The sequence below is a fragment of the Meles meles genome, chromosome 19 (genome assembly GCF_922984935.1).
Source record: "Meles meles chromosome 19, mMelMel3.1 paternal haplotype, whole genome shotgun sequence".
Classification (NCBI taxonomy): Eukaryota; Metazoa; Chordata; class Mammalia; order Carnivora; family Mustelidae; genus Meles; species Meles meles.
The window spans coordinates 17,918,646-17,945,071 of NC_060084.1; the positions used below are offsets into that span (position 1 = coordinate 17,918,646).

A 26,426-nucleotide genomic window follows, 5' to 3' on the forward strand; every position below is an offset into this window, starting at 1 on the left:
TGGGGAGTCTGCTTCTTCCTTCCCCTGCTCTCGTGCTCTTGCTTGTTCTCTCTCTCCCTCTCAAATAACAACAACAACAACAACAAACAAAAGTCCCTGTGGGCTTGCCAGCCCATGAAACCCACTTTCTCTCTAAGAAGAAATTGATAGAAAGTAAAAAGAGCTAGGTGGGTGTTCTTCACCCTTGTCATCTGCTGTTTGCTTATAGTGAAGGACTTCTTTCTTCTTGCCCTGACAGGAGGCCAGAATACTCCGATGCTTTCCACCGCACCTTGTGCCAAGGCTTCCTTGTTTCATTTGGAAAAGTCAGATGAGGCTAATGCTGGCATGCAGGGCCCTGGGGGGATGTTATTGGTGACTGTGCACGTGTGTGTGTGTGTGTGTGTGTGTGTGTGTGTGTTGTGCGGTGTATGATACATGTATGACATGTATCATTTTAACCATTTTTAAATGTACAGTTCGGTGGTATTAATTACATTCACAATCTTAGGCAATCATTACCACTGTCCGTTTTCCAAAACTTTTTCATCACCCCAAACAGAAACTCTGTACCCATTAAGCAATAATTCCCTATTTTCCCCTCCTCCTAGCCCTTGGCAGCCTTTCTGTTTCTATGAATTTGCCTGTTCTAGATATTTCATGTTACTGGAATCCTACAATATTGTCCGTTCGTGTTTATTTCACTTAGCATAATGTTTTCAAGGTTTATGTTGTGATCTATATCAGAAATATTCCTTTTTATGGCTGTATGTATAAACCACATTTTGTTTATCTTTTATCTGTTGATGGACACTTGGGTTTTTTTCCCCATCTGTTGGCTATTGTGAATAATGGTACATAGAAGTGAACATTGATGGAGAAGTATTTGTTTGAGTCCCCTTTTTAAAAAAGATTTGTTTGTTTGTTTCTTTGTTTGTTTTTAAATATTTTATTTATTTATTTGATAGAGACACAACAAGAGAGAGAACACAGGCAGGGGGAGTGGGAGAGGGAGAAGCCGGAGCCCCATGTGGGGCTCGATCCCCAGGAGCCTGGGATCATGACCTGAGCTGAAGGCAGACACTTAATGACTGGGCTCCCCGGACACCCCTAGATTTGTTTATTTTAGAGAGTGCATGAGGGTGTGAGGCGGGGTAGGGCAGAGGGAGAGAGAGAGAAAAGCAGAGTCTCTGACACAAGGCTCTATCTCATGAACCTGAGATCATGACTTGAGCTGAAATCAAGAGTCAGTCGCTTAACCAACTGAGCCACTTGGGTGCCCCTTGGGTCCCTCTTTACATATTTTGGATATTAAACTCTTATCAGATATATGATTTGTAAATATTTCCTCCCATGCTCTAGTTATCTTTTCACTTTCTTGATAATGTTTTTTGATGCACAAAAGTTTTAATATTTTTTTAATGAAAAGAAATTTTTTTAAAGTAGGCTCCATGCCTAATGTAGGGCTTGAACTCACAACCCTGAGATCAAGAGTTGTGTGCTGTGCTGTACCAGTGGAGCCAGCCAAGTGCCCTAAAAGTTTTAATTTTGATGAAATCCAGTTTATCTAATTTTTTCTTTTGTTGCTCATGCTTTTAGCGTCTCATCTAGAATCCATTCTGAAACCAAAGGTCATGAAGTTTTTCCCTGTTTTCTTTCAAGAATTTTATAGTTTTGGCTCTCATATTTAGATTGTTGATCCATTTTTGTTCATTTTTATATATGGTATGAAGGAGAGGTTCAACTTCATTCATCTGCATGTAGAAGTCCAGTTGTCCCAGCACCAACTGTGTTTTTTTTCCCCCCAGAGAATAGGGGAGGGAGAGAATACTGAGCAGACTCCCAGCCCAGTGTGGAGCCCTAGATGGGGCTCTATCCCACAACCCTGAGATCATGACTTGAGCCAAAATCAAGAGTCTGTTGCTTAACCAGCTGAGCCACCCAGGTGCCCCTAGCACCAGTTGTTGAAGAGACGGTTCTTTCCCCATAGAATGGACTCAGCGCTGTTGTTGAAAGTAATTTGGTGATAATATGGGTTTATATCTGGACTTTAAATTCTATTCCATTTGTCTTTGCGTCTACTTTATGCCAGCACCGCACTGTTTTGATTACTGCAGTATTCTAGTTAAGTTCTAAAATCAGGAAGTGTGAATCCTTTAACTTTGTTCTTCCTTTTTCAAGATTGTTTTAGTTGCTTGGGGTCCCTTGCCATATCCATATGATTTTGAGGATTGACTTTTCCATTTCTGCAAAAAACACTGTGGAATTTTGGTAGGGATTGCATTGACTTTTTGGGTCAATTTGGAGAATATTCACAATACTCTCTATCTTAACAATATTAAGTCTTCCGATCCATGAACACAAGATATCTTTCTATTTATTTGTCTTCCTTAATTTAATTTCTTTTTTTTTTTTTAAAGATTTTATTTATTTAACAGAGAGAGAGAGATCACAAGTAGGCAGAGAGGCAGACCCAGAGAGGAGGAAGCAGGCTCCCTGCAGAGCAGAGAGCCTGATGTGGGGCTCGATCCCAGGACCCTGAGATCATGACCTGAGCCGAAGGCAGCGGCTTAATCCACTGAGCCACCCAGGCGCCCCTTAATTTAATTTCTTTAATTAAATTTAATTTAACTTAGCAGTGTTTTGTAGTTTTTAGTGTAGGAGTCTTTTGCTTCCTTGGCTAAATTTATTCCTAAGTATTTTACTGTTTGATGCTATATTATAAATGGAATTTTTAAAAAATTTCCTTTTTAGATTGTTCAGTGTTAATATATAGAAACACAACTGCTTTTTGTTTGATTTTTTATCCTGCAACTTTGCTGAATTCATTTTTTAGCTCTAATGAGCTTTCTGTGTACTGTTGGGGATTTTTTTTATAAAATCATGTCATCTCCAAATAGAGATAGTTTTACTTATCCTTTTCTTTTCTTTCTTTCTTTCTTTCTTTCTTTCTTTTTTTTTTTTTTAAGATTTTATTTACTTATTTGACAGAGAGAGGTCAGTCACAAGTAGGCAGAGAAGTAGGCAGAGAGAGGGGAGGCAGTCTCCCCACTGAGCAGACAGCCCGATGCAGGCCTCGATCCGAGAAGCCTGAGATTATGACCTGAGCCGCAGGCAGAGGCTTAACCCACTGAGCCACCCAGGTGCCCTTACCTATCCTTTTCTTATTTGAATGGCTTTTATTTCTTTTTCTTGACTGATTGCTCTGGCTAGGCCTTCCATCCAGTACAGTGTTGAATAGCAGTGGGTAAAAGGTGGGCATACTTGTTTTATTTTAATCTTGGGGGGGAAAGCTTTCAGCCTTTCACCACTGGGTTTTCATAAATACGCTTTATCATTTTGAAAAAGTTCTCTTTTATTCCTACTTTTCTGAGTGCTCGTATCATGAAGGAGTGTTGGATTGGGGGGGTGTTTCTGCATAAATTGAGATGATCATGAGTGTGTTTTTCCTTAGTTCTGTTAATGTGGTTTATTATATTGGTTGATTTTCTTAATGTTGAACCATGCTTGCCTTCATAGGATAAATCCCACTTGGTCATGGTGTGTAATCCTTTTAATACATTGTTAGAATTGGTTCGCTACAATTTTGTTGAGGATTTTTGTATCTATAAAGTATATCGGTCTATAATTTCCTTTTCTTTTGTCGTCTTGGTCGCTTTTTGACTGCTGTTTCAGGGTCTACCCCATCTTGGGCTTGCATCTGGGTACAGCACATTTGTAACAGTATCTGGACCTTATTCTGCCAAGAATTAAAGTCTCTAGGTCAGAGCAGGGAAGGATCTTAGGAGCCCTTTAGTCCAACCTCTCCTCTTCTGATAGGGAACTTGAGATGTAGGGTGAAATCCAAGACGCACAGTCCTGAATTAGGCTGGAGTGTCTGGGACCAGGTTTCAAGAGTCTGGGATGTTGTCTCTGGACCTCTGCTGCCAGAGAGGTTCCCTGTGTAGAGTGGAGAGTGCTCCAGGCCGTCTCTCGGGACTGGATGGGTGGTAAGAGCAAAGTGTGGTCTCCTTGCCCCAGGCCTTGTTGTATGTCCCTGGAGGGTGTGAGACTCCAGAGGCCTGGTTTCTAAGGTCCTGTCCTCTGTTCGCCACCAGACCTGTCTGGGCCATAGAAGAATCTCTAGTCAGCTGGAGTTGTGCTGAGCCAGCGTCACTGTGCTGAGCAGGAGGGTTTCCTAGGTGTGTGCTCTGGGTTGCGCTTGGGACTCACCTGCTACTGTGTGAGCCAGAGCCCCATCTCTTCTACCGAAGCAGGGGTTTTGACAATTTCCTTCTGTTTCTGAAGGTGTGCTCTTCCCATGCAGGCTCTGCACTCCTGTCAAAGAGAAGTGGGGATACTGTGGAGCTGACACTGAAAACCAGGTCCCCCACTGTGCCCCTCTGGCACTGAAATGTGCCCTGGGATAATCCAGGGAGAGTCTGATGGGTGAGAGCCAACAGCCTCCTAAGTATGTGGCCATCAGCTGGCTCTGGAAAATGATTTTTCTGTGACTATCAAAGTAATTGTAGAACATCTGGAAAGCCAAAGAGAAAAAAGAAGAATCCCAGCTGACTGTGCTCAGCTCTCCGCGTGACTGTAGAGTTTCAGCAGACTGTTGCTTTTGTGGGAGAGTCAGCAGAGGTGGGTGGAGGGTAGCATGGGCCCCAGAAACCACCAGTCTGTTTTCACTGTAGGTCATTTTCCAGGGCCCCAGTTTGCCCCTGCTGCCTGCGGTGTATGGTGACAGCTTCAGGGCGGACCTGGCTGTGTGGTCAGCTGAGGGTCTTGCCGTAGCTGCTGCTCATTCTCTGTCCTGCACTCCAGCTTGGCCGGAGCTGTGCTCACTTGCTGCCCTCTTCTCCCTGGAGCCCCACAGAGAGATGGAGTTGTTCTTCTAGCTCTAGCTTGTATTATGGTTTTGGCAGTAAAGTAGAAACTGAGAAGTGAGAGGCCAGCTCGTGGTCTTACTGCCATGAAGAACTTACCATCTGTTGTCCCTCTATACCTAACTGGTTGTCTCACTGCTATGAAAAATGGTATTCTCCATTTTGCTGCCATATGGAAGAAAGGAGTAAAGCAGATGGGTTTACCCTACTTTAAGTCATGATGTGGGCTAATAACTTTGCCCCCAAGCTCCTCAGATATATCCTCCTGCTTGAAAAGAAAGCCCTAGTGGAGATGTTAAATATAGGGGAGCTAAGCTCTGTCTATTCCAGTTACCTGCTTAGGGAGTGAGAACCCCTGTTGTTTCCCTCCCAGGTGACCAAGGCAGCTTGTATCTGTTAGTTTTCTACCATTATTTGACATATCACCAAGAAGGAAGCAGATGCTCACCTCCTCTTTCCTCAGCAATCCCCAGTAAACAGGCGCTTGTTTTTAGAAGTCTGAAGATTCAGGCCCTCAGAAATGTCCTATTTTACCCAATTCCAATGGTAGAAAAGTCCCTAGTGCATGAACTAAAGTACAGTGGAGTTGTCCAGTAGCCCCCAGCAGCCCTCCCGGCAACATGCCCAGGATCCTGTTCAGTGGCTACCCTGAGGCCTCTGTGGACTGATGGTGATAGCTGAGGAACAGTCTGACAAGCTGATTTGGGCATAGGGTGAACTCAGTGGCAGGGGTGAGATTTGAATCTGGGCTTGTCTCATACTTTGATCTGATGCATGTTTTTGTTTTTTTGTTTTTGTTTGGCTGTTTGCACACAGTATAAATGTTAGGTTTGGAGGAGAACTGGAGAAAGACTACTGCTGACAGGCCAGGCACTTGGGCTCCAGAGTTTGCAAGTGGGTTTCAGGGAATTGCCCTTTCCGGGGTGACTGGTTGTGCTGGGCTGTGTCCGGGGCAGCTCCTCCCCCTTGCATAAGTTCACTGTGTTCTAAAGAGCACTTGGCTTGGGGGTGCCTGGCTGACTTAGTCAGTAGAGCATGTAACTCTCGACCTCGGGGTTGTAAGTTCGAGCCCCACATTGGGAGTAGAGATGAATTAAAGATAAATGTATATTTATATGTATATTTTAAAGAGCACTTGGCTCTCTCTGTGCCTTGCCATCCCCATTGCTTCTGTCCTTGTCCAGCCCTTTCATCTCTGGCTGGGATGACTTGAGTGGCCTCTAGTTTTGCCACTTCAATCCATTTTACAAATATTAGTGGGTTTGATCAGCTCCATCCTTTTCTAAATCCTTTCTGCAGCTTCCTATTGACCTTCCATGAAGTTCAGACTCCTTTAGCTAGCATGCAAGCTGTGCATGGATAGCCAGTTTCCTGTGCCAGCTTTGCCTCTTTTTAGGTCTGCCCAAGCTGTGACCCAGCCACACTAATTTCTCTCCGTTCCTTGACTTTGGGGCTGCGTTCTTGCCACTGCGCCTCAGCACATTCTGCTACTTCTGCATGGAACGTGCTCCTTTTTTCCCCCTCACCGCTTACCAGGTCTTGGCTCAGCCTTTACTTCCTCTGGAAATCCCTGAGTCAGTGCACCCTGAGTCTTTGGCTTGCCCCTGACTTGCCACTGGAAACTGTCAGAGTGCAGAGACTGAATTCAGGCTCCTACCCTTGTGGCTCTGTTGTACCCTCTGGGGGTGTTGTGGCTGAGTTCAGAGCTCACTTAACCTATTATGTAGCTCTGTTATGTTTTCACACCAGTTAGAAGCTTACGTTCCCTTGCAGTATGACTGGGAAGGACCCTGTGACTTTGGTGATAAAGTGCACCAGACCACGCATGGATGAATGCTAGGGGTTTGTTGAATGTTCATTATGTGCCCAGTACTGCTGTGGCTCTGTGCTTTTCCTCTGAGGGCTGAGGGGTCCTTCCTGTAGCTCCTGTATCCTGAGGTAGGAACAGGCCTTGCATCAGTTCTGTTCATTGTGGCATAAGACATAGGGCTTGAATCTGTAAACTTAAGCTCCATCTCCTGTGTTTGGATGATTTGGGGGCTTGGGGGATATCAGAACTAAATAAACATACCCACATGCTGGCTTTTTGGCCAGAGGTGATACCTCTGAAAGAATGAACAGGTGAGGGTATCATCTTCCTGGATCCTAAATCCCCCAGTCTGAAGAGAGGAAAAGAGTTTATGTAATAATAAGTATTATAGCTGATGATAGTGAATTTGAACCTTTTTTGGGGAGGAGGGACAGTTGCATTGATGCATATATTCATTCGTTGTAGTAAAACATATGTAACATAAAAATTTATCATTTGAATCATGAAATGCACAGTTCAGTGGCATTAAGCACATTCACATTGTTGTACAACCGCCACTGTCTATCTCCAGAACTTTTCTCATCTTCCCAAACTGAAACTGTCCCCACTAAACAGTAAGTCCTGATTCTCCCCCTAGGCACTGGCAAACACCATTTTACTTTCTGTTTTTATGAATTTGACTATTCTAGATACCTTGTATAAGTGGAATCAAGCCGAATTTGTCTTTTAAAAAAAGGTTTGGCAGAGAGAAAGTGCATAAGCAGGGAGAGCAGCAGGCAGAGGGAGAGGGAGAAGCAGACACCCCGCTAAGCAGGGAGCCCAGACATGGGGCTCAATCCCAGGACTCTGGGATCATGACCTGAACTGAAGGCAGATGCTTAACCAACAGAGCCACCCAGGCACCCCTTGTCTTTTTTTTTCTTTTCTTTCTTTTCTTTTTAACATTTTTTGTTTTGTTTTGTTTTGAATTTGAGAGAAAGAGTGTGTACAAGCACAAGCAGGGGGAGGGTCAAGCAGCCTCCCCTGAGCAGGAAGCCCCATGTTGGGCTCCATCCCAGGACACTGAGATCATGACCTGGCTGAAGTCAGACACTTAACCAGTTGAGCCACTCAGGTGCCCCCAGAATTTGTCTTCCGTATTGTATTATATATCAGAATTTCCTTCCCCCCCTTTTTTTTAAAGTTATATTTATTTAAGTAATCTTTACACCCAATATAGGGCTTGAACTTAAAACCCCAAGTTGCATGCCAGCTGAGCCAGTCAGGTGCCCCATAATTTATTCCTTTTTAAGGTTCAGTAATGCTCCATTGTGTATATGTGTCACATTCTGTTTATCTATTCATCCACTCAGCAGTAGACACTTGGATTGGTTTGCTTTCACCATTTGGCTGTTATGAATAATGCTATGAATATGAGTGTACAAATATATGTTCAAGTGCCTCTTTTCAGTTCTTTTGGATATATACCCGGAAGTGGAATTGCTGGGTTAAATGGTAATTTTTGTTTAAAAATTAAGCATTTTAAAAACAGTGTAGGTTGCCTGGGTGGCTCAGTTGGTTAAGCAACTGCCTTTGGCTCAGATCATGATCCTGGGGTTGAGTTCCACATCGGGCTCCCTGCTCAGCAGGCAGTCTGCTTCTCCCTCCGACCTTCATCGTCTCGTACTCTCTCTCTCTCTCATTCTCTCCCTCTCAAATAAACAAATAAAATCTTTTTTAAAAAAGTGTAATTTTTAAAAGATTTTATTTGTTTATTTGAGAGAGAGAGAGAGAACGTGAACAGGGGAAGGGGCAGGGGGATAGGGAAAAAGAATCTCAGACAGGGGGCGCCTGGGTGGCTCAGAGGGTTGAAGCCTCTGCCTTCGGCTCGGGTCATGATCCCGGAGTCCTGGGATCGAGCCCCGCATCGGGCTCTCTCCTTGGCAGGGAGCCTGCTTCCTCCTCTCTCTCTCTCTGCCTGCCTCTCTGCCTACTTGTGGTCTCTCTCTGTCGAATAAATAAATAAAATCTTTAAAAAAAAAATTAAAAAAAAAAAAGAATCTCAGACAGACTACTCACTGTTGAATTTGATTATTCTAATAGCATTTTTGTGAAATCTTTAGGGTTTGCTATATATAGGATCATGTCATCTGTGGACAGAGATAGTTTTACCTATTCTTTTCTAATTTGGGTGCCTTTTATTTTTCTTGTCTAATTGCTTTGGCTAGAACTTTTAGCACTCTGTCAAATAGAGTGGCAAACACAGGCATCTTTGTCTTGTTCCTGATCTTAGGAAAAGTTTTACAGTCTTTCACCATTGGGTATGATGTTAGTTGTGGGCTTTTCATATATGGCTTTTATTATGTTGAGATAGTTGTTGGTTTATTCCTACTTTGTTGAGTATGACTGAGATGTAACTTAACATACCATACAATTCCCCACTTAAAGTGTTCAGTTCAGTGTTTTTCTTTCAGTATATTCATGGTGTCCTTATAGCTTTTTTATCCCTGCTTATCTCAGACTGGTTGGAGAATAGTTTTCAAGTGCATGAAGACTTGTTGGAAGGTATAAGGCTGTGTGTTTTTATTATTTTAGACATCAGACTTTTAGAAAAGACTTAATGTCACCCATTGTTTGAAGAGTTAGGACTCATTTCTTTTGAACAGTGACTCAACTCCAGCATTGTATGAATATGCAACTTAGGTTCCTGTGGAGTTGTTCCCTGTGTCATTGACACCTGCAGGTGACATGGCACCCAAGTGTGGGTATAGGATCTCCTCTGGGAGAGGATTCACAAGTTGACCCTAGGGTTTATGTAAAGGCTCGAAGGCCTGGTAAACACTATCCCACCTATGGGGCAGAGAGTTTATAGGCAGGTGTTGAGGGCTAGCTGCTGGATGTGGAAAAGGCTTCCCCAGTGCAGAAGCCTAAGCAACTTGTGTTTGAGTACATGTGCCTTAGTAGTTCCTTATTCCCATGGAAATTTATGGAATTAGACCCTTGTTGCTGGTGGCCAAGCTGGTTGACCTTCCCCATTCATGTTAACCTTAAGTGGCTAAGGGTCATCCAGGAAAAATGCGCTCTAAACACAAACCCTCATTTTAGTGTCAGGAAACCTGTATGGCAGGAATGGGATCACATGTGGGATTGGGCAAGGACTCAAGCCCTTCCAAACAGGGCAGGATGAGTGACCTGACATCTAAGTCAGGGAAACCCCTGGCTATGTTGTACATGATTATTTAGACTGATGACTGCAGAGCAGTTAAGGTTGTTTGCTGCTTGGTCAGTCAAGGCATTAAGAGAATGAAGACCAGGGGCACCTGGCGGCTCAGTGGGTTAGAGCCTCTGCCTTCGGCTCAGGTCATGATCCCAGGGTCCTGGGATCGAGCCCCACATCAGGCTCTCTGCTCAGCAGGGAGCCTGCTTCCCTTCCTCTCTCTCTGCCTGCCTCTCTGCCTACTTGTGATCTCTGTCTGTCAAATAAATAAATAAAATCTTAAAAAAAAAAAAAGAGGGGCGCCTGGGTGGCTCAGTGGGTTAAAGCCTCTGCCTTCAGCTCAGGTCGTGATCTCAGGGTCCTGGGATCGAGCCCCACATCGGGCTCTCTGGTCCGCGGGGAGCCTGCTTCCTCCTCTCTCTCTGCCTGCCTCTCTGCCTAGTTGTGATTTCTCTCTGTCAGATAAATAAAATATTAAAAAAAGAAAGAGAGAGAGAGAGAGAACGAAGACCAGCTTGTGGCAGCCTTTACCACTTGAAGTAAGGAGGCTGATTATTTGGGCTGCTGTTTTTCTGGGGAAAAGTACAGGTTTTAATCTAATAGGAATCCTGCCAGCAGGCTTACACTGATTCTGCCCCTGATGCTTCTTCAAGGTCCATTTTTGGCAGGAGGTCAGGCAGTTTGATAGTCTCAGTCCTTTGAACCTTGCAAGTCCCTCTTTGAAGTGCTGTTCCTTTCCCTTCCCTCCTCTTTCCCCTAACTCCTACAGGCCAAGTTACCAGGGTCATGTGTTGGTTGGTGTCTTCCTGGTTCCTGCCAGCATGATGTGGTAGCTGGTTTCAGAGGAAGATGTGTGGGTCAGAGCCTTCCTTCCCTGCCTGATCCTTTATTTGGATGGTAGAGGCTGCTCCCCGAAAACGCAGTGGCATAGCCAGCCAGAGAAGGGAAAGGGGTGTTTGCTATAGATGAAAGACTTGCAGAGACAGGAGCGCCATGTTGTGGAAACTCAGGTAGTGCTAGGAAACAGGTATGTAGGTGCGTGGAGCATGTCGGGGAAAGATAATTATCCAAATGGGGACATGTATGTGTGTTCCTTGCAGAATCATTTACAACAGGGAACAATTGGAATGTAAATGTGCAGTCACTTGGAAATGGTCGAAAGAAGGCAACCCTGTGTTAAAAAACATTTTTGTGTGGGGGCGCCTGCGTGGCTCAGTCGGTTAAATATGTGCCTTTGGCTCGGGTCATGATCCCAGGGTCCTGGAGTCAAGTCTTGTGTCAGGGGGTTGGCTTCTCTCTCTCTCTCTACCTCTCCCCCTAGTTGTGCTCTCTCTCATGCTCTCTCTGTCAAATAAATAAAATCTTAAAAACTTTATTTTGTGTGTATGGTAAAATATACATCACATAAACTTGACCATTTTCACCATCTTAAAGTGTAAGTTCAGTGGCCTTAAGTACATTCAGTTTTTGTGCAACCATAAAGTTATACCTCAGCCCTCTTGGTTGGTGTTTTTAGTATTCTGAGCTTCTCAACTACCTGTTGGCACTCACAGATGGTTAATATCAGGCATCATGTGTGGGTTTCTCCTGTTGTACTGTTAGAAGGATATGACCTATTTCTCTTAGTTCTTGGAGAAATACCTCACTATTTCCTTGCACAATATAAACAGGCTAAAAAACTCTGTTCATTTCCTTTTCTGGCCTTCCTGCTCATGAGTGCCTCTGAGACATCTTTGACCCAGGTGTGCAGCATGGGCCCTGCTTTGCTGTGGATAACTTAGGTGTTTAGGTACCTGGGTGGGAGGAGTGGGGGTAGGGGGATCCTCAGGGCTTGAGGACACCCTGCCTCAACATTGGATGATCAGGGAGGCCAGTGGTGAGTACATGTATTAGGCCACTTTAGTGAGTTTGGAGATACCCAGAGAAGAGCCCTGGGGTCTTGATAATTCTATACAGACCCAGCCTGGCTGTACTTTTTCCATGTCTTGGTCCTTGCTGAATAGGGGCTTATCCCCGTGGGCTTGATCTTGCATCGTTCTGCCAAGCACTACCTAGGATTCAAATACTTACTTTAGGTACTTCTTTTTTTTTTTTTTTTTTTTTTTAAGATTTTTTTTTATTTATTTGACAGACAAGAGATCACAAGTAGGCAGAGAGGCAGGCAGAGAGAGAGGAGGAAGCAGGCTCCCCGCGGCAGAGAGCCCGATGCGGGGCTCGATCCCAGGACCCTGGGATCATGACCTGAGCGAAAGGCAGAGGCTTTAACCCACTGAGCCACCCAGGCGCCCCACTTTAGGTACTTCTTGAGGATAGATTCTGCTGTGTTAGCTGGAGCCAGAAACCAAGGGACTGGAAACAGTGATTTCAGGAAACTTTGATCTGAAACTGAAGTTCCTGGTTACAGACACTACCTCTTGTTTCTCCAGCTACTTAAGGCATTTAGATGATTTTTTAGATTTTCATTAGAAAATCAAAATGTGGGACGGCTGGGTGGCTCAGTTGGTTAAGCGGCTGCCTTCGGCTCAGGTCATGATCCCAGCGTCCTGGGATCGAGTCCCATATCAGGCTCCTTGCTCAGCAGGGAGCCTGCTTCTCCCTCTGCCTCTGCCTGCCTCTCTGCCTACTTGTGATCTCTCTCTCTCTCTGACAAATAAATAAATAAAATCTTTTAAAAAAAAGAGAGAAAATCAAAATGTGAAGGTTCTCTAAGAACTGTGTTGAGTCTTATATTCATTGCTTTTCTTGTTTTTCTTTTACCAAGAAATGTTTTTAGAAGGGAAATGTGTAATCATTTGCTAACCAAATTTTTTTGTGTGTGATTTTCTGAAGGTACATGGGAATAGGACTCTCAGCTCAAGGCGTCAACATGAACAGACTTCCTGGTGAGTCATTGGTTAAGAGAATATTTGTTCTGCTCTTCTGATCCATTCTGTCATGAGAATGATGGTGGTAGCCAAGAGGTTGGAGACTATCTTACCTAAAGCCAGGTCACTGGGTGGAAGATCCTAAAACATGGCCATGGCTGGGATGGTTTGGGCTTCCATTCCAAAAATTAATTGGAATTTGAACTGTTTGCAGTCAAAACCAACCTGAGCTTGCTCAGGTGGAGATACGCCTTAGTAGCCCTCACTCCCACTGGCATTGGACCAGCCTGGGACTCTGGCATATATGGAGAAGAAGGCTGCTTCCAACTCTGGCTTCTTTGTTACTTCACCATTATTAAGAATCGGTCTTTAAGTGGCCTCCCATTTGGAACGTGGTTGAGGCAATTTTTTAATAAATATGAAGTGTGCGAGACTTAGGTTTGTAGTCAGTAACCTCAGATTTGTGGAATGCTCTGGGCCCTGCAATACTACCCAGGCACCCTTTCAACCACTTGGGCTATGTACAGTTGAAGGGATAGAAACCTCCACCAGAAGATGGTCCGAAGTCCATTTGTTCCTTCAGTGGCCTAAGTGACATGGTGCAAGCTACCCTGGCATCATCATGAAGGCAGGCAAAGTCTCTGTGTCTCTGCACTGGCTCTCTCTACTTTTTGTGCCCCAGACACCGAGAGAAGGCAGCTGGCTTTTTCCAAAGAGAGAGCAGCACTTAAGTGTTACATTTTTTCCCATCTATGCTTAATGTAAGACATATACCTTTTTCTTATTGACCAGTTTCAAGAACTTGAAATCTAGACTTGCTCAGGATTCAGCTACTTGTCAGGAGTCTGAAATGTTTTGCCTTTGATCTCAGGGAAAACTGGCCTTTAGTTAATCAGGATGTGTGTGGCATATTTGACTTCTTTGTGTAGAATGTGGCTGTAATCTCCCCCCCATTCAAGATTTTATTTATTTATTTATTTGAGAGAGAGAGAGAATGCCTGCAAGCAGGGAGAACGGACAGAGGGGGAAGAAGAGGGACAAGGGGCTTGATCTCAAAACCCTGAGATCATGGAGCCAAACTCAAGAATCAGTGGCTTACCCAACTGAGCCACCCGGATGCCCCTTAATCTTTTTTTTTTAAAGGTTTTTATTTATTTATTTGACAGAGAGAGAGAGATCACAGTAGGCAGAGAGGCAGGCAGAGAGAGGAGGAAGCAGGCTCCCCACTGAGCAGAGAGCCTGATGCGGGGCTCGATCACAGGATGCTAGGACCATGACCCAGAGGCTTAACCCACTGAGCCACCCAGGTGCCCCCCCTTTAATCTTTTTCTTATGCCAAGTGTGCTCTTTGAACTTTTGCACTGCTTTGGTGGCAGGGAAGGGGAGGCTTATTGTATAGAAATAACTGTTATATTCTGTTATTAACTGTCACTTTAAGCAACCTTGAACATTGGTTAAATGAATTTTTTTAATCTACAGAAAAGAATACTATGCAGCCATGAAAAGAATGAGGAGGTTCTTTAGGTACTGATTTAGAGTAATCTCTAGAGTGTATTGTTAAGTGGAAAATATAAGGCATAGAACAGTGTATAATATGCTATGAAGTGTGTAAAAATTAAAAAGGCAAATTGAGCATATCTATACCTGCTTATACATGCATTGAATATCTTTGGAAATCTATAGAAAAACTTGTAATATCAGCTATCCCTTGGGAAGTGACAGGGTGACTAGGGATAGGACTGGGAAAGAAATTTTTCGCTTTCAAAATCTTCACATTTTCTTTCTTGTGAATATATTATTTGTTTAAAAAGTGTAAATAGAAAAAAAAAGGTGTAAATAGAATTAAAATAATCAAAAACAGATGCCCTTATATCAAGGAGTCCTCACATCTATCAGGTGGATTTGGAATACAGCCTTTTACCATGCGCTAGGCTTGGTATTCTAAGTTTCACATGCTCATCCTTCTTTAGTAAGAACCGTTTTTTGCATTGCTCATTTGGTTTGAGATCCATGGAGTGGAGCAGATGAGGTGGGAAGGGGAGGTTCAAGGTCTACCTGGGCTGACCTGAATCTCTTTGAGATGGAGCCATGTGGAGTTGGCCACATCTGTTTGCCTCACTCATAAGATGGAGTTTTTGACCCCCTCTGCACCAGTTAGAGGCCAGCTGCTGGTCATGTGCCTTGATGTTGAGAATGTAATATTGTGTGGAAGTGCATCTGGGGCCCTTATGCAGTCAGACCCTGTCTAGGTCCAGGATGTGGGCCTATAGGAGAAGGGTCTTGGAGACAGGGGATGAGGTGTTGGTCCCCACACTAATGTATCTGGAGAGTTGGCACCTTTTTTTACATCCTTAGTGGTGCGTCTCTTGTTTGGCAGGAGAAAGGGGCCCCTTTGGGAATTACGCCTATTTTCATTCCACTCTGGCTGCCGGCTCTGAGGGCTTTTCTTCCTGTCATTTCTTTCTTTCTTTCTTTTTTTTAAATAAAGATTTTATTTATTTATTTGACAGACAGAAATCACAAGTAGGTAGAGAGGCAGGCAGAGAGAGAAGGGGAAGCAGGCTCCCCGCTGAGCAGAGAGCCCAATGTGGGGCTCCATCCCAGGACCCTGAGACTATGACCTGAGTTGAAGGCAGAGGCTTTAACCCACTGAGCCACCCAGGCACCCCACCCTTCCTGTCATTTCTGATAATCTCCCTGATTATTCCTTAAGGTAGAAAGTAGGAATCAGGGGCGTCTAGGTGGCTCAGTTGTTAAGTATCTGCCTTCGGCTCGGGTCGTGGTTCCGGGGTCCTGGAATTGAGCCCCACATCGGGCTCCCTGCTTGATGGAAAGCCTGCTTCTCCCTTTCCACACCCCGCTCCCCACTTGTGTTCCCTTTCTTACTGTGTCTCTCTGTCAAATAAATAAGTAAAATCTTAAAAAAAAAAAAAAAAAGTAGGAATCAGTTTGCAGCTAGATAGGGATTCTCCCTAGGAAGGATGGATGCCTCTGGCTTTCCCAAGAGACAGGACTGGCTGAATGGCTGAAAAGACCTAGCACAAGACAGATATAGGGGTAGAGGGAAGACGTTCCTCTTAGGAATGGTGGTAGGCTTGTTTATCCCAGTGCTGGATTTGGAAGATCAGAATCCCCTTTGGCACTTTTCATTTTCTGGGATTGCATTTTTTGGTATGCATACATACATATGTGGGGGGTCGGGGTGGTTAATGAGCATACATTATCCAGAACTGAAAGTATCATCGTTCATAACAGTTGGACCCGAAGCTACTAGCATGTGTTCCACTGGGGACATGAGATAGAGGATGACAGCAGCTAAAGCCTTTCTGGCTGTTGCTTCTGATTTCCAAGAGATCCTTGGTTGTGATGAAGGCTATTGGGACTGTTTGGATATATGGTTGGTGGGAGGTGAGTGGCAATGGTGGCCTAGGCTGGGTCTAGAATTTGAGACTTTGGTGTTAACTTCAGGTGAGATATTTGAGTGTTGATGTATCTTCTTGATAGATACTGTCATGTCTGAGGGAGAGTGGTGGTTACTGTAGGTTTACAGGGGTGTTTCGGCCTGGTGTGGAGAGACATACAGGAGTTTGTCAGGTGGTTCTGCGTGGTAGAACAGTAAGGCCTGTGAGTAGATCTAGATCTGTAAGTTGTCTTGTGTGATGGGGTGCCTTCCTGGGGACAGTCAGAATGACCCAGTTGAAGGAAGAATCTTATGTTCCATTCCAAGGGGCATGGACTTTTTTATTTAAGCAGTGGGAATTGCAGGAGTGTTCTGAACATAGGCAAAATGTGATCAGATTTGCTAATAAGTAACTAGTTCAAGAGCAAACTATTGTAGAGGAGGCCTTCCAGAGGGGGTGGAGGCTAAGCTGGGCAGCCTGGACAGTAAGAATCATAAGAGCTTAGGCGTGTGATGGAACTTCAGAAGGTGGTAGATTTTGGTTAAAAAAAGGACTCCTTTCCTTATTCTGAAATACTTAACTGGAAGCATTTCATCATAAGTGGACAGTTATATTTATAAGTGCCTTATGGGTGTATATTGAGATAACTCAGTATTATCTTGTGTAGTTGAGAAGAATCCTGCTAGATCATTGGGAGGATCCTTATTTTCATGACTGTATATATAGATTACTTTTGATTTGTAAGTTTAGAAAAACTTGTCAGCGAATCTATCAGGGCCAGCTGGTCTTTTGGGGAGGACATTTTAAAAACTTTCCCTTCCTTTCTTGTTAGCTTGTTCAAGTAAGTTCATTCTTGTGGCATCACTTTCTGTATATTCTGCTTTGGCCATCTGATTCTCTTTATGGGAAAATGGCTCTGATGAATACTGTCAAAACCTAAAAAAAAGGGGGGCTCCTTGCTGGCTCAGTTAGTAGAGCACTTGACTCTTTTTTAAAAATTTATTTATTTATTTGACAGAGATTACAAGTAGGCAGAGAAAGGGGGGTGGGGAGGAAGCAGGCTCCCCACTGAGTAGAGAGCCTGAAGCGGGGTTTGACCCCAGGACCCTGGGATCATGACCTGAGCCAAAGGCAGAGGCTTTAACCCACTGAGCCACCCAGGCACCCCGAGCATATGACTCTTGATCTCGGGGTCATGAGTTCAAGCCTCATGTGGAGTGTAGAGATTACTTAAATAAATAAAACTTTTTTTAAAAGATTTATTTATTTGAGAGAGAGAGAGTGCAGGGGGAAGGGCAGAAGGTGAGGGAATGGGAGAAAAATCTTAAACAAACTCTCTGCTGACCAGACCATAAGATTCACCCCTTTAAAGCATGCATTTCAGTGATTTTAATGTACTCACAGAGTTGTGCTACCGTCACCTCTGTCTAGTTCAGAACATTTTCATCACCCCAAAGAGAAACCCCATACGCATTAGCAGTCACCCTCTGATTCTCCTTTCCTGCAGCCCCTGGAAACACTAATCTACTTTCTATCTCCATGGATTTTCCTTTTTCTGGACATTTCATACCAGTGGAGTCATACAACAGGTGTTATATTTGCATACCGCTTCTTTCACTTAGCATAATGTTCTGAGGTTCATCTAAGTTGTAGTGTGTATTAGAACTTCATTTCTTCTTATGGCCAAATAATATTCTATTATATGGGTATATCACATTTTGCTTACCCATGTGTCTGTTGGTGAGTATTTGGATTTTTTTTTTAAGATTTTTTTTATTCAACACAGAGAGAGTGAGCGAGTGAGAGAGAGAGAGAGAGAGACCAAGCACAGGCAGGGGGAACGGCAGGTAGAGGAGAAGCAGGCTCTCCGCTGAGCAGGGAACCCAACGGAGGGCTTGATCCCACGACCCTGGGATCATGACCTGAGTCGAAGGCAGATGCTTAACCCACTGAGCCACCCAGGCACCCCTGTTTTTTTTTTTTTTAATGAATATTTGGATTGTTTTTACCTTTTGGCTGTTATGATTTATGCTGTAAACATTTGTGTACAAGTTTTTATGTGGACATATGTCTCATTTGGTTTCATTTGGTTGTATACCTAGGAATGGAATTGCTGGGTCATATCGTAACAACTTTTACTTAGGGTTTTGATCCATTTAATTTTTATGGTGTGAGGTAAGGATCCAACTTCATTCATTTGCCTGTGGCTGTCCGATTGTCCTAGCATCAGTTGTTGAAAAAACTATTCTTTTCTTACTGAATGATCTTGGTACCTTTATTGAAAATCATTTGAGCCAAAGATGTATGGATTTTTTTTCTAGATTCTCAATTCTATTCCATTGATCTATATATTTGTCCTTGCCTTTACCATATTGTCTTGATTACTGTTGCTTTGTAGTTAAGTTTTGAAATCAGGAACTGTGAGTCCTTGAACTTTTTTCTTCTTTTTCAGGATTGCTCTGACTCTTCCGGTTCCCTTGCAATTCCATATGATTAGAATCAGCTTGTTAATTACTATAAAGAAATCAGGTGGGATTTTAATGGATTGCACTGAATCTGTAGATCAGTTTGGGAAGTATTATCATCCTAATAATGTTAAATCTTCTGATCCATGAATGTGAAATGTTTTCCATTTGTTAAGATCTTCTTTAATTTCCTTCAGCAGGGGTGCCTGGGTGGCTCAGTCATTAAGCATCTGTCTTGGGCTCAGGTCATGATCCTAGGGTCCTGGGATTGAACCCGTGTCCAGCTCCCTGCTCTGCAGGAAACCTGCTTCTCCCTCTCCCACTCCCCTTTCTTGTGTTCCCTCTCTCACTGTGTGTCTCTCCCTGTCAAAAATAATTAAAATCCTTTAAAAAGAATAAAGATAGATGTTTATTGTAACATATTTTCTCTAAGTTCTACTTTATGCCTCACAATTTTTTTTTTCAAAGATTTCATTTATTTATTTGAGAGAAAGATAGTAAGGGAGTACATGTGGTGGGAGGGACAGAGGGAGAGGGAGAAGCAGACTCCTTGCTGAGTAGGGAGCCCTATGCAGCTCGATCTCATGACACAGGGATCATGACCTGAGCCAAAGGCAGATGCTTAAGTGACTGAGCCACCCCTGAGCCCCTCACAAAAATTTTTTAAATTAATTAATTTATTTGAGAGAAGAAAAAGAGAGTGCGCGTGGGGGAAGGGCAGAGGAAAAGAGAGTCTTAAGCAGACCTCACGGTGAGTGTGGAGCCTGACTTGGGGCTCAGTCTTGCAACCCTCAGATCATGACCTGAGCCAAAACCAAGAGACAAATGCTTAACCAACTATGCCACCCAAGCGCTCTTTCTTCTTTTGAATTTGATATGCTGTTTTAGTTTGAGCTTTTCATTTTAAGATAGTTATTATATTCTTTATTCTTGATTTTCTTCCTGACCCAGGTTGTATTTAAGATAGTAGAATGCTTGAATAATTTTCACATGATCGGGCACTATTTATTTGTTTAATTGGCTGAGCCTGACCTTTTTCCATCATGATCAGTAATATGATGTGATCTGTACTTTGGAAAAGTTTGCTTAAAAAAAGAAAGAAAGAAAAAGTTTGCTTAATGCTCATTTATACTCTAGCACATCAGGTTTTGTGAAATATGTAGGTGCAGAGTTTGTTCCCAGTCCACCATAGAGTTTTCTGTACATTTGTTTTTTCTTTTTACTTTTCTTTTTTTTAAAGATTTTATTTATATATTTATTTGACAGACAGATCACAAGCAGGCAGAGAGGCAGGCAGAGAGAGGGAGGGGGAAGCAGGCCCCCCACTGAGCAGGGAGCCTGACATGGGGCTCGATCCCAGGACCCTGAGATCATGACCCGAGCTGAAGGCAGAGGCTCAACCCACTGAGCCACCCAGGCACCCCTACATTTGTTTTTTCTTATTCATTTATATATCAGTCTATTTTATGAATTTGTTATTAGAGGGTAAAAGAAATTTTGAAAATAATGTCACCTGCAACCTTGTGCCTAAGGGCTGAGGGCTTCAGGTTGGAGGGTTTAAGCAGCTTTGGGCCTGATGGTTGTTACTGGGTCAGGGAGACAGTGGGTTGGGTGTTACAGGGAGCCACTGAGGGATTTAAGCAGAGGTGTGATCTGTCCAGGTTGGAGGGGGCAGGAGCAGGTGTAAGGAGGCCAATTAGGGACTGTTTCAGTGGTCCAGAAGAGCATGGTAGTATCTGGGATTTGAGAGATGGGGAGGAGGATGGGCCCTGTGGAAGTAGTTCATCCGGCTTGGAGTCTTCCGAGTAGTGGGTGAACAGACTACTGTGTTGTGCTTCTAGGATTTTGCTGATAATTTGTTTTAAGAATTCTTTTATTAATAAAATGGCCTGGTGATAGCCATTTTAGATGCCAAGTCTCAGTGTCATGCAGAGCAAGTAGAAGAGTGCAAATCGAACTGCCTTTGTCTGAGTGACTCTAAGAAGAAGGTGACTTAGGAAGTCCAGCCTTGGCCTGCCCAGGTTCTGTTGCAAGAAGTACCTCGTCTTTAGCTTAGTCCAGTCTTTCACGAGTCCCTGGAAGAGAAACTTACAAGAAAGGAGAGGCCCAAGTGTAGAACTGAAGCCCCTTTTCTTTTCTTTTCTTTTCTTTCTTTTTTTTTTAATATTTTATTAATTTGACAGAAATCACAACTAGGCAGAGAGGCAGGCAGAGAGAGAGGAGGAAGCAGGCTCCCTGCGGAGCAGAGAGCCCGATGTGGGGCTCGATCCCAGGACCCTGGGATCATGACCTGAGCCGAAGACAGAGGCTTTAACCCACTGAGCCACCCAGGCGCCCCCTGAAGCCCCTTTTCTTATAGTTCCTGATCTGGTTGAGTGAAACCAGTAATAACAGATGATGGACTTGACTGAGAACGAGCCTTCACCCCTCTCTACTTCTTGACTGTAGGAGATAACCTCTGTCTGTCATACATGCGTCCACCCGCGCGCTAGTACGTGTGCGCACACACACACACACACACACACACACACAGTCCCCAAACCCCTCCCCGCCCTTCCTTTCTCCTCTGTCCTGGGCTGCTGGTTTCTCTGGTTGCTTGCATCTTGTTGCTGAGTAGAACTTAGGGTAGCTGCGTAAAGTAGGTGTGGAGGCAGTAGAGGCAGTTCTCTCTTTCTTTGAGGGGCCCCAAGACTCTGTGGCCTATGAATGGTTGACCATACTTTGCCAAGGCCTGAAAGTGCAGTTGAAGGGCAGCTCGTGAGCCATCCAGGCAGTTATACAACTCACTTCTCTGGCTCTTCTCTGTCTTTGAGCAGGTCACATTTCCTGAAACCTCAGTGCTTTGCTTACAGTCCAGCACAGTGAACCTGCTTGCTTCAAACTAAGTTTATCCGACTGCAAAACCCAGATCCTCCTGCTTTCCTTGTGTCCACTGACAGTCGCTGTTCACCCAGCCCCCAGGCCGCACTCTTCAGACTAATCTTTGCCCTGTCCGTTTCTGCATCCATCCCATGATTCTGCCACTCTCCAAGTATGTCTTTAATCTGGTCCCCTTCTCTGTCCTTACTGTCATTGCTTCCCCACTGGGCTCTTTCCATGGCCTCCTGATTCATTGCTCTGTCTCAGGTCTCTGCTCTCCACTTCCTGTCCCTTGCCTGTTTTGTGCTTCTGACCCCTCTGCCAGGGGCACAGGCCTGTAAGACTTGCTTGGCATCTTCTGCCCTCTCTACCCTCCACATGGGCTGCACACCGTGTGTTTGTGAGGCCCGAGATACACTGCAGACATTCTCTGCTCTGCCTCTTGATAGGTGCCCTTCTTACTGGGGGTATCCTTCCTACTTGTGTTCCCCTGTGCAATACTGCCTAACCCTTTTGGTCCTGACCACATTTCTCTCATGACATTTACCTCTCTGCCTTGTGTGACTTATTCATATTTACCCAACAATACCCTCGCTGGGACTTGGACCACATCTTTTTATCACCACTCTTCCAGAGTAAGCATAATGCCCATGGGCTCTTTCTACATGTTGCTGTGCTCTGCCTCAGTGCCACGGCTTCAGTAAACCAAGTGTGGTTCTGGAACCATTCCTGAGTCAGGTCCCTGCTGGCCTGCAGCCTGCCCTTGGCTGGGAGAAGCCTTTATTTGGAGCATAGCTTCCCTACTCTGCCCTAACTATTGTGGCACTGATTGTGCATGGGGGCTCTGCCGCCACCTTCTACCTATAAGAGGAATGACCGTCCCCCCTGCTCTGTTTGTTAGAGCTCAGTGTCGTTGAATCAGCTCTGGGCTCACATTTAGTCATGTGAGGAAACACATCTTCAGGGTTGCGGTCAGCTTGTGGAGCAGTATGTAGCTCAGTGGTTAAGAGCCTGGACTCTGGAGCCACATGGTCTGCATTAGCATCCTGGCAGCTGTGTTACCTGAGGTAAGTTACTTAACTGCTCTGTGCCTCTCTTTTCCCCATCTGTAAAATAGAAACAACACTTATATGTAACTCACATATGGAATGGCTCTGAGAATTTAGTGAGGTCTTGTGCAGTGATTAGAACAGCGTCTAATAAAAAAAAGGGTATAGGGGTGCCTGGGTGGCTCAGTGGGCTAAAGCCTCTGCCTTCGGCTCGAGTCGTGATCTCAGGGTCCTGGGATCGAGCCCCACATCGGGCTCTCTGCTCAGCAGGGAGCCTGCTTCCTCCTCTCCTTCTCTCTCTGCCTGCCCCTCTGCCTACTTGTGATCTCTATCTGTCAAATAAAAAAAAATAAACCTTTAAAAAAAAAGGGGTACATACATGTTAGCTTTTGTTGTAATTGAGAAAAAGTATTTTTTCTACCTGTGGAAGGAAGAACCTATACATTTGAAGTTCTTAAGTAAATAAATAAATACAATTCTTTTATGAATGTGTATCAGAGTGGAGTTCGATGTAATTGAAACTACATTTTCTTTCCAGTGCTTGTGTTTTCTGTTCTTGAGTAGCCATGTTAGTACGTGTTAACTGGAGTTGAGTTATGGAGGATGAAGATGGCATAGCAAACAAACAGGATGTTGATGTTTCAAGTGTTTTCTTGTACTAGCTCCGCAAGGACGTCTTTGCCTCTGGGGCTGTCAGGAGCAGGGTGTAGCCACTCTTGGGGTCTCACTTGGTCCTGGGAGCAGACGAGAACAGAGTACCTTCGGTATGAGGCTGGTGGTCAGACTTTCCAAGGAGCATACGGGCCTGTCTCAGCTTGCACGGTCAGAAGTTTCTGCATGGTCAGAAGTTTTGAGGTTTACCTTTTGTAAGGTGTTTTTGACCTCCATTAAATGTGAAACCAAGGAGCACATGTGGTCCAAAACAAGAATGTCAGAATTCGTGGACAAACGGCTTGAAAGCAGGGCAGATAGTCTACAGGCAGGTGAGTACCCTCAGCCCGACCCTCCCATTGCTGAGCTGGCAGCAAGCAGTGTGGGCTTTGATCCCTGGATTGAGGAAGCAGGGGGAAAAGTCAGAGGCATGGACAGAGGGAGGGTTTTGGGCTTCTCCTACTCTTGAGGGCTTTGAAGGTGTTGCGGATAAGACAGATTCTCCTTTTGTGCCTTGTACCTCAGAGAGGGCCAGGGAGACTCAAGCTGTGTGTATAGGTAGCCTCGTCTGCCTCAGAGCTGGGTAGCTGGTAATTTCCTCTTTGCCATTTCTGTGCAGGAGGCAGCTGTTGTCTCAGTGTGGCATGTATTACCTTAATTACTACAACCCCTCAGGAGAACCCTTGAGGCAAACTTCCTTCATACTGTTGGAAAAGAAGCAGCTCCACAGCTGGGGACTGGGGGTTGGGGGGTGCGTATCTCCTGAAGCAGATGGCACCTTGCAACTAGGCTCTGGTAGGGGGTGAGAGGGTAGTAAGGGGACTGTCTGCCTTGCTCCCACAGGATGGTCATGTTCAAATGAACATCTTTTCCTCCCCCTAGAGCTTACTTTAACTAAGCCTACCCTGAACGGTCTGTTAGGAACATGCCCCTAGGAGTGTGTGTGTCCTGATCTCGTGGCTGGGGCCTGCTTCTACTGGGTGGGACAGATTCTACAAATAGCCGATATTTCTCATTTGCATGTGCCATGGGAGAAGAATAGCAGATAGCAGAGCTGAGGGAAATGACCTGGCTGGGAGTGGAGGGATAGATAACCCGGGTTCCACTAGCATGTCTGGAGCAGATGGTGGTTTGGCAGTTGGGGCCCAAGGGCCAGGTATCTGTTTGGAATCCCTGGTGGTTCCTCTGGTAGTTAATGGTACAGGTGCCACAGGACCCACCGTGGTCCCTGCGGTAAAGCCTGTTTCATGTGAGAAGCCCTCTGTTCCCGGGCTACCCCTCCCTGGGCCAGCAGCGTGCTGGGCCCCGTAGCCAGCTGAGTCCTGGTCCTTTTCTGTGGGCCGCTTCCCTTAGCCACAGGGAGACCTGTATTACCTTAACATATCAGGACTGCTTGGCAGCCTTGTGAAGTGAGGCAACTCAGTCAGGCATGGAAATTATTATTCCTGGTCCTGGAGATTTCTTGTCTACAGTATCGTATTTTCTTCTTCCAAACACCAGCTCCCACTTCTGTAGCAGAGGTGAAAATTCTCGATTTAAGTCTGTTTTGCAGGATAAGTTAAGTCTTTTGAGGTAAGAGGTTTCATCAACAGCAGAAGGGCCAGTTCTGAAACCTGAGTTTGTCAGTCTCTGAAAACAGAGATTCTCAAGTGTCCTTTGGTATGGTTGCAGGCTGGGGCCACCTCAGGGTGGAGCTGAGTGGGGACTAGTTACTGCTTAATCCCTTGCTTCCCTCCTGCTGGGAAGGAGTCTGTATCTAGGTGTCCTGGAAATACCGCACCACCATACCTGGGCCTCCTTTAGGGAAGGGTTTTGCACATGCCCATCTCTCAAGATCTGGCAGTGTGTGCGAAGTCACAGGGATCACCCATCCACTGACTTTTCCAGAGGTTCAGAAGGAGCTCATTGGAGACAAGAAAAAGGCAAACCCAACTCTAGAGGAGAGATACAAAGGCCTAGGGGTTGAGGTTGCCTCTCAATTTTGTGGGACAGTGCCACCCCTTTCCTTAGCCTGATTCAGTATGGGTGACAGACCGAGTCTGTCCTGTGGGAGCCTGAGGTATAGGTGGGTAGCACTGTTAGATATGGCAGATGCTACTTGAGCCATGTCCTAGCCAGACCTAGCTAGACTCCCCCTGGCTTCCCTGTGCCTCCCCTGGCTATCAGGTATCGATTTCTTTGGGGGCAGGGAAAGAGTGTGACTCTTGGAAGGCCCCTTTTATGCAGGTGCTGGCTATACACCCCCTGGTCTTGCCCATGGTTTCAAGCTGACACCTGGTCCTTCTCAGTAGAGGACCTGGATCCCCCTGTGAGGGCAGGCTCCACCCGTATCATCCTCTGCTGTCACCAACTACCTGCAGAACCTTTTTCTCCTGCCCTCCTTACCTTGGCTTCCATGCGGAGCAGACTCCCAGGGTACCCTTGAGCCCTTTTGCCTGGAGGTGCCAGAGGCATAGCCTTAGGATTATGTAGATTCTGTTCCTTGGTCCCAGGGTTCTGAGAGTTTTGGGTAGCAGCCATGTGAGTGTTATGATGGGCCTTCTCTGATGCCACCACGCTGCCTCTGCTGAGTGAAAAGTTGTCTTTTGCTTTCCCGTTACCCATTGTTGAGCTACTCCAGGCAATGCGTCCGTCAGATTTTTTAAGATACTTGAGGTTTGGGGAGAGACATTTGTCTGATGCATTTCCGGGGAGGGATGGCTCTGAGTGAGTGAGCATCTTTGAGAAGCAGCCCTGCCAGGAGGTCTCCCAGGACACATGTGTTCTTTCCACAGCAGCCTCAGGCTCAACAAGCACCCTGGCCAAGCCAGCCCAGCACCTTCCCTCCATAGCCAGTCTCACAAGTGACATTTTGAGAGTCACCAGGTATGGCTGCTGAGCTCTGTTATGTGCGCTGAAGGCCAGCCGGGTGGCCTCGCAGGAAACCGGGGATAAGCAAGAGTGGAGCAGGCCTGGGACAGCTGTTGTTGAGCTATTCGGACAGATGGGTGATCCATGCCTCTTGCTCCCTCGGGGATAAAGGAAGCAGGAGGTCGCAAGTGCCCAGGATTGACCATGAAGCTGGTGCTAGGAATGGAGAGGGAGGGGAAACTCGAGGGTGAGTACCTCCTGCAGGCTGCCGTTCCATAGCCGTTCTCGTGTAATCCTCTCATCCATGCTGAGAGAATTCAGTCGAGAGAACCCAGAGGGCTGGGTGGTGGAACTGGGATTCAAACCCAAAGCCCAACTGTGACTGGGACCCATTTACTGGGGAGAGATGGCTTAGGCTAGGTTTGTGGGATATG

At 45.2% G+C, this 26,426-nt stretch overlaps 1 protein-coding gene across 1 annotated transcript in view; it reads left to right on the forward strand.

The window, feature by feature from the left end:
• Window positions 1-26,426, forward strand: part of RANBP10 (RAN binding protein 10) — a 66,200-nt gene that overhangs the window by 10,210 nt on the left and 29,564 nt on the right. Inside the window, exon 3 of the mRNA XM_045987990.1 lies at window positions 12,683-12,735. Within this exon, the coding sequence (XP_045843946.1) occupies window positions 12,683-12,735 (53 nt within the window). The remainder of the gene's footprint in view (window positions 1-12,682; window positions 12,736-26,426) is intronic.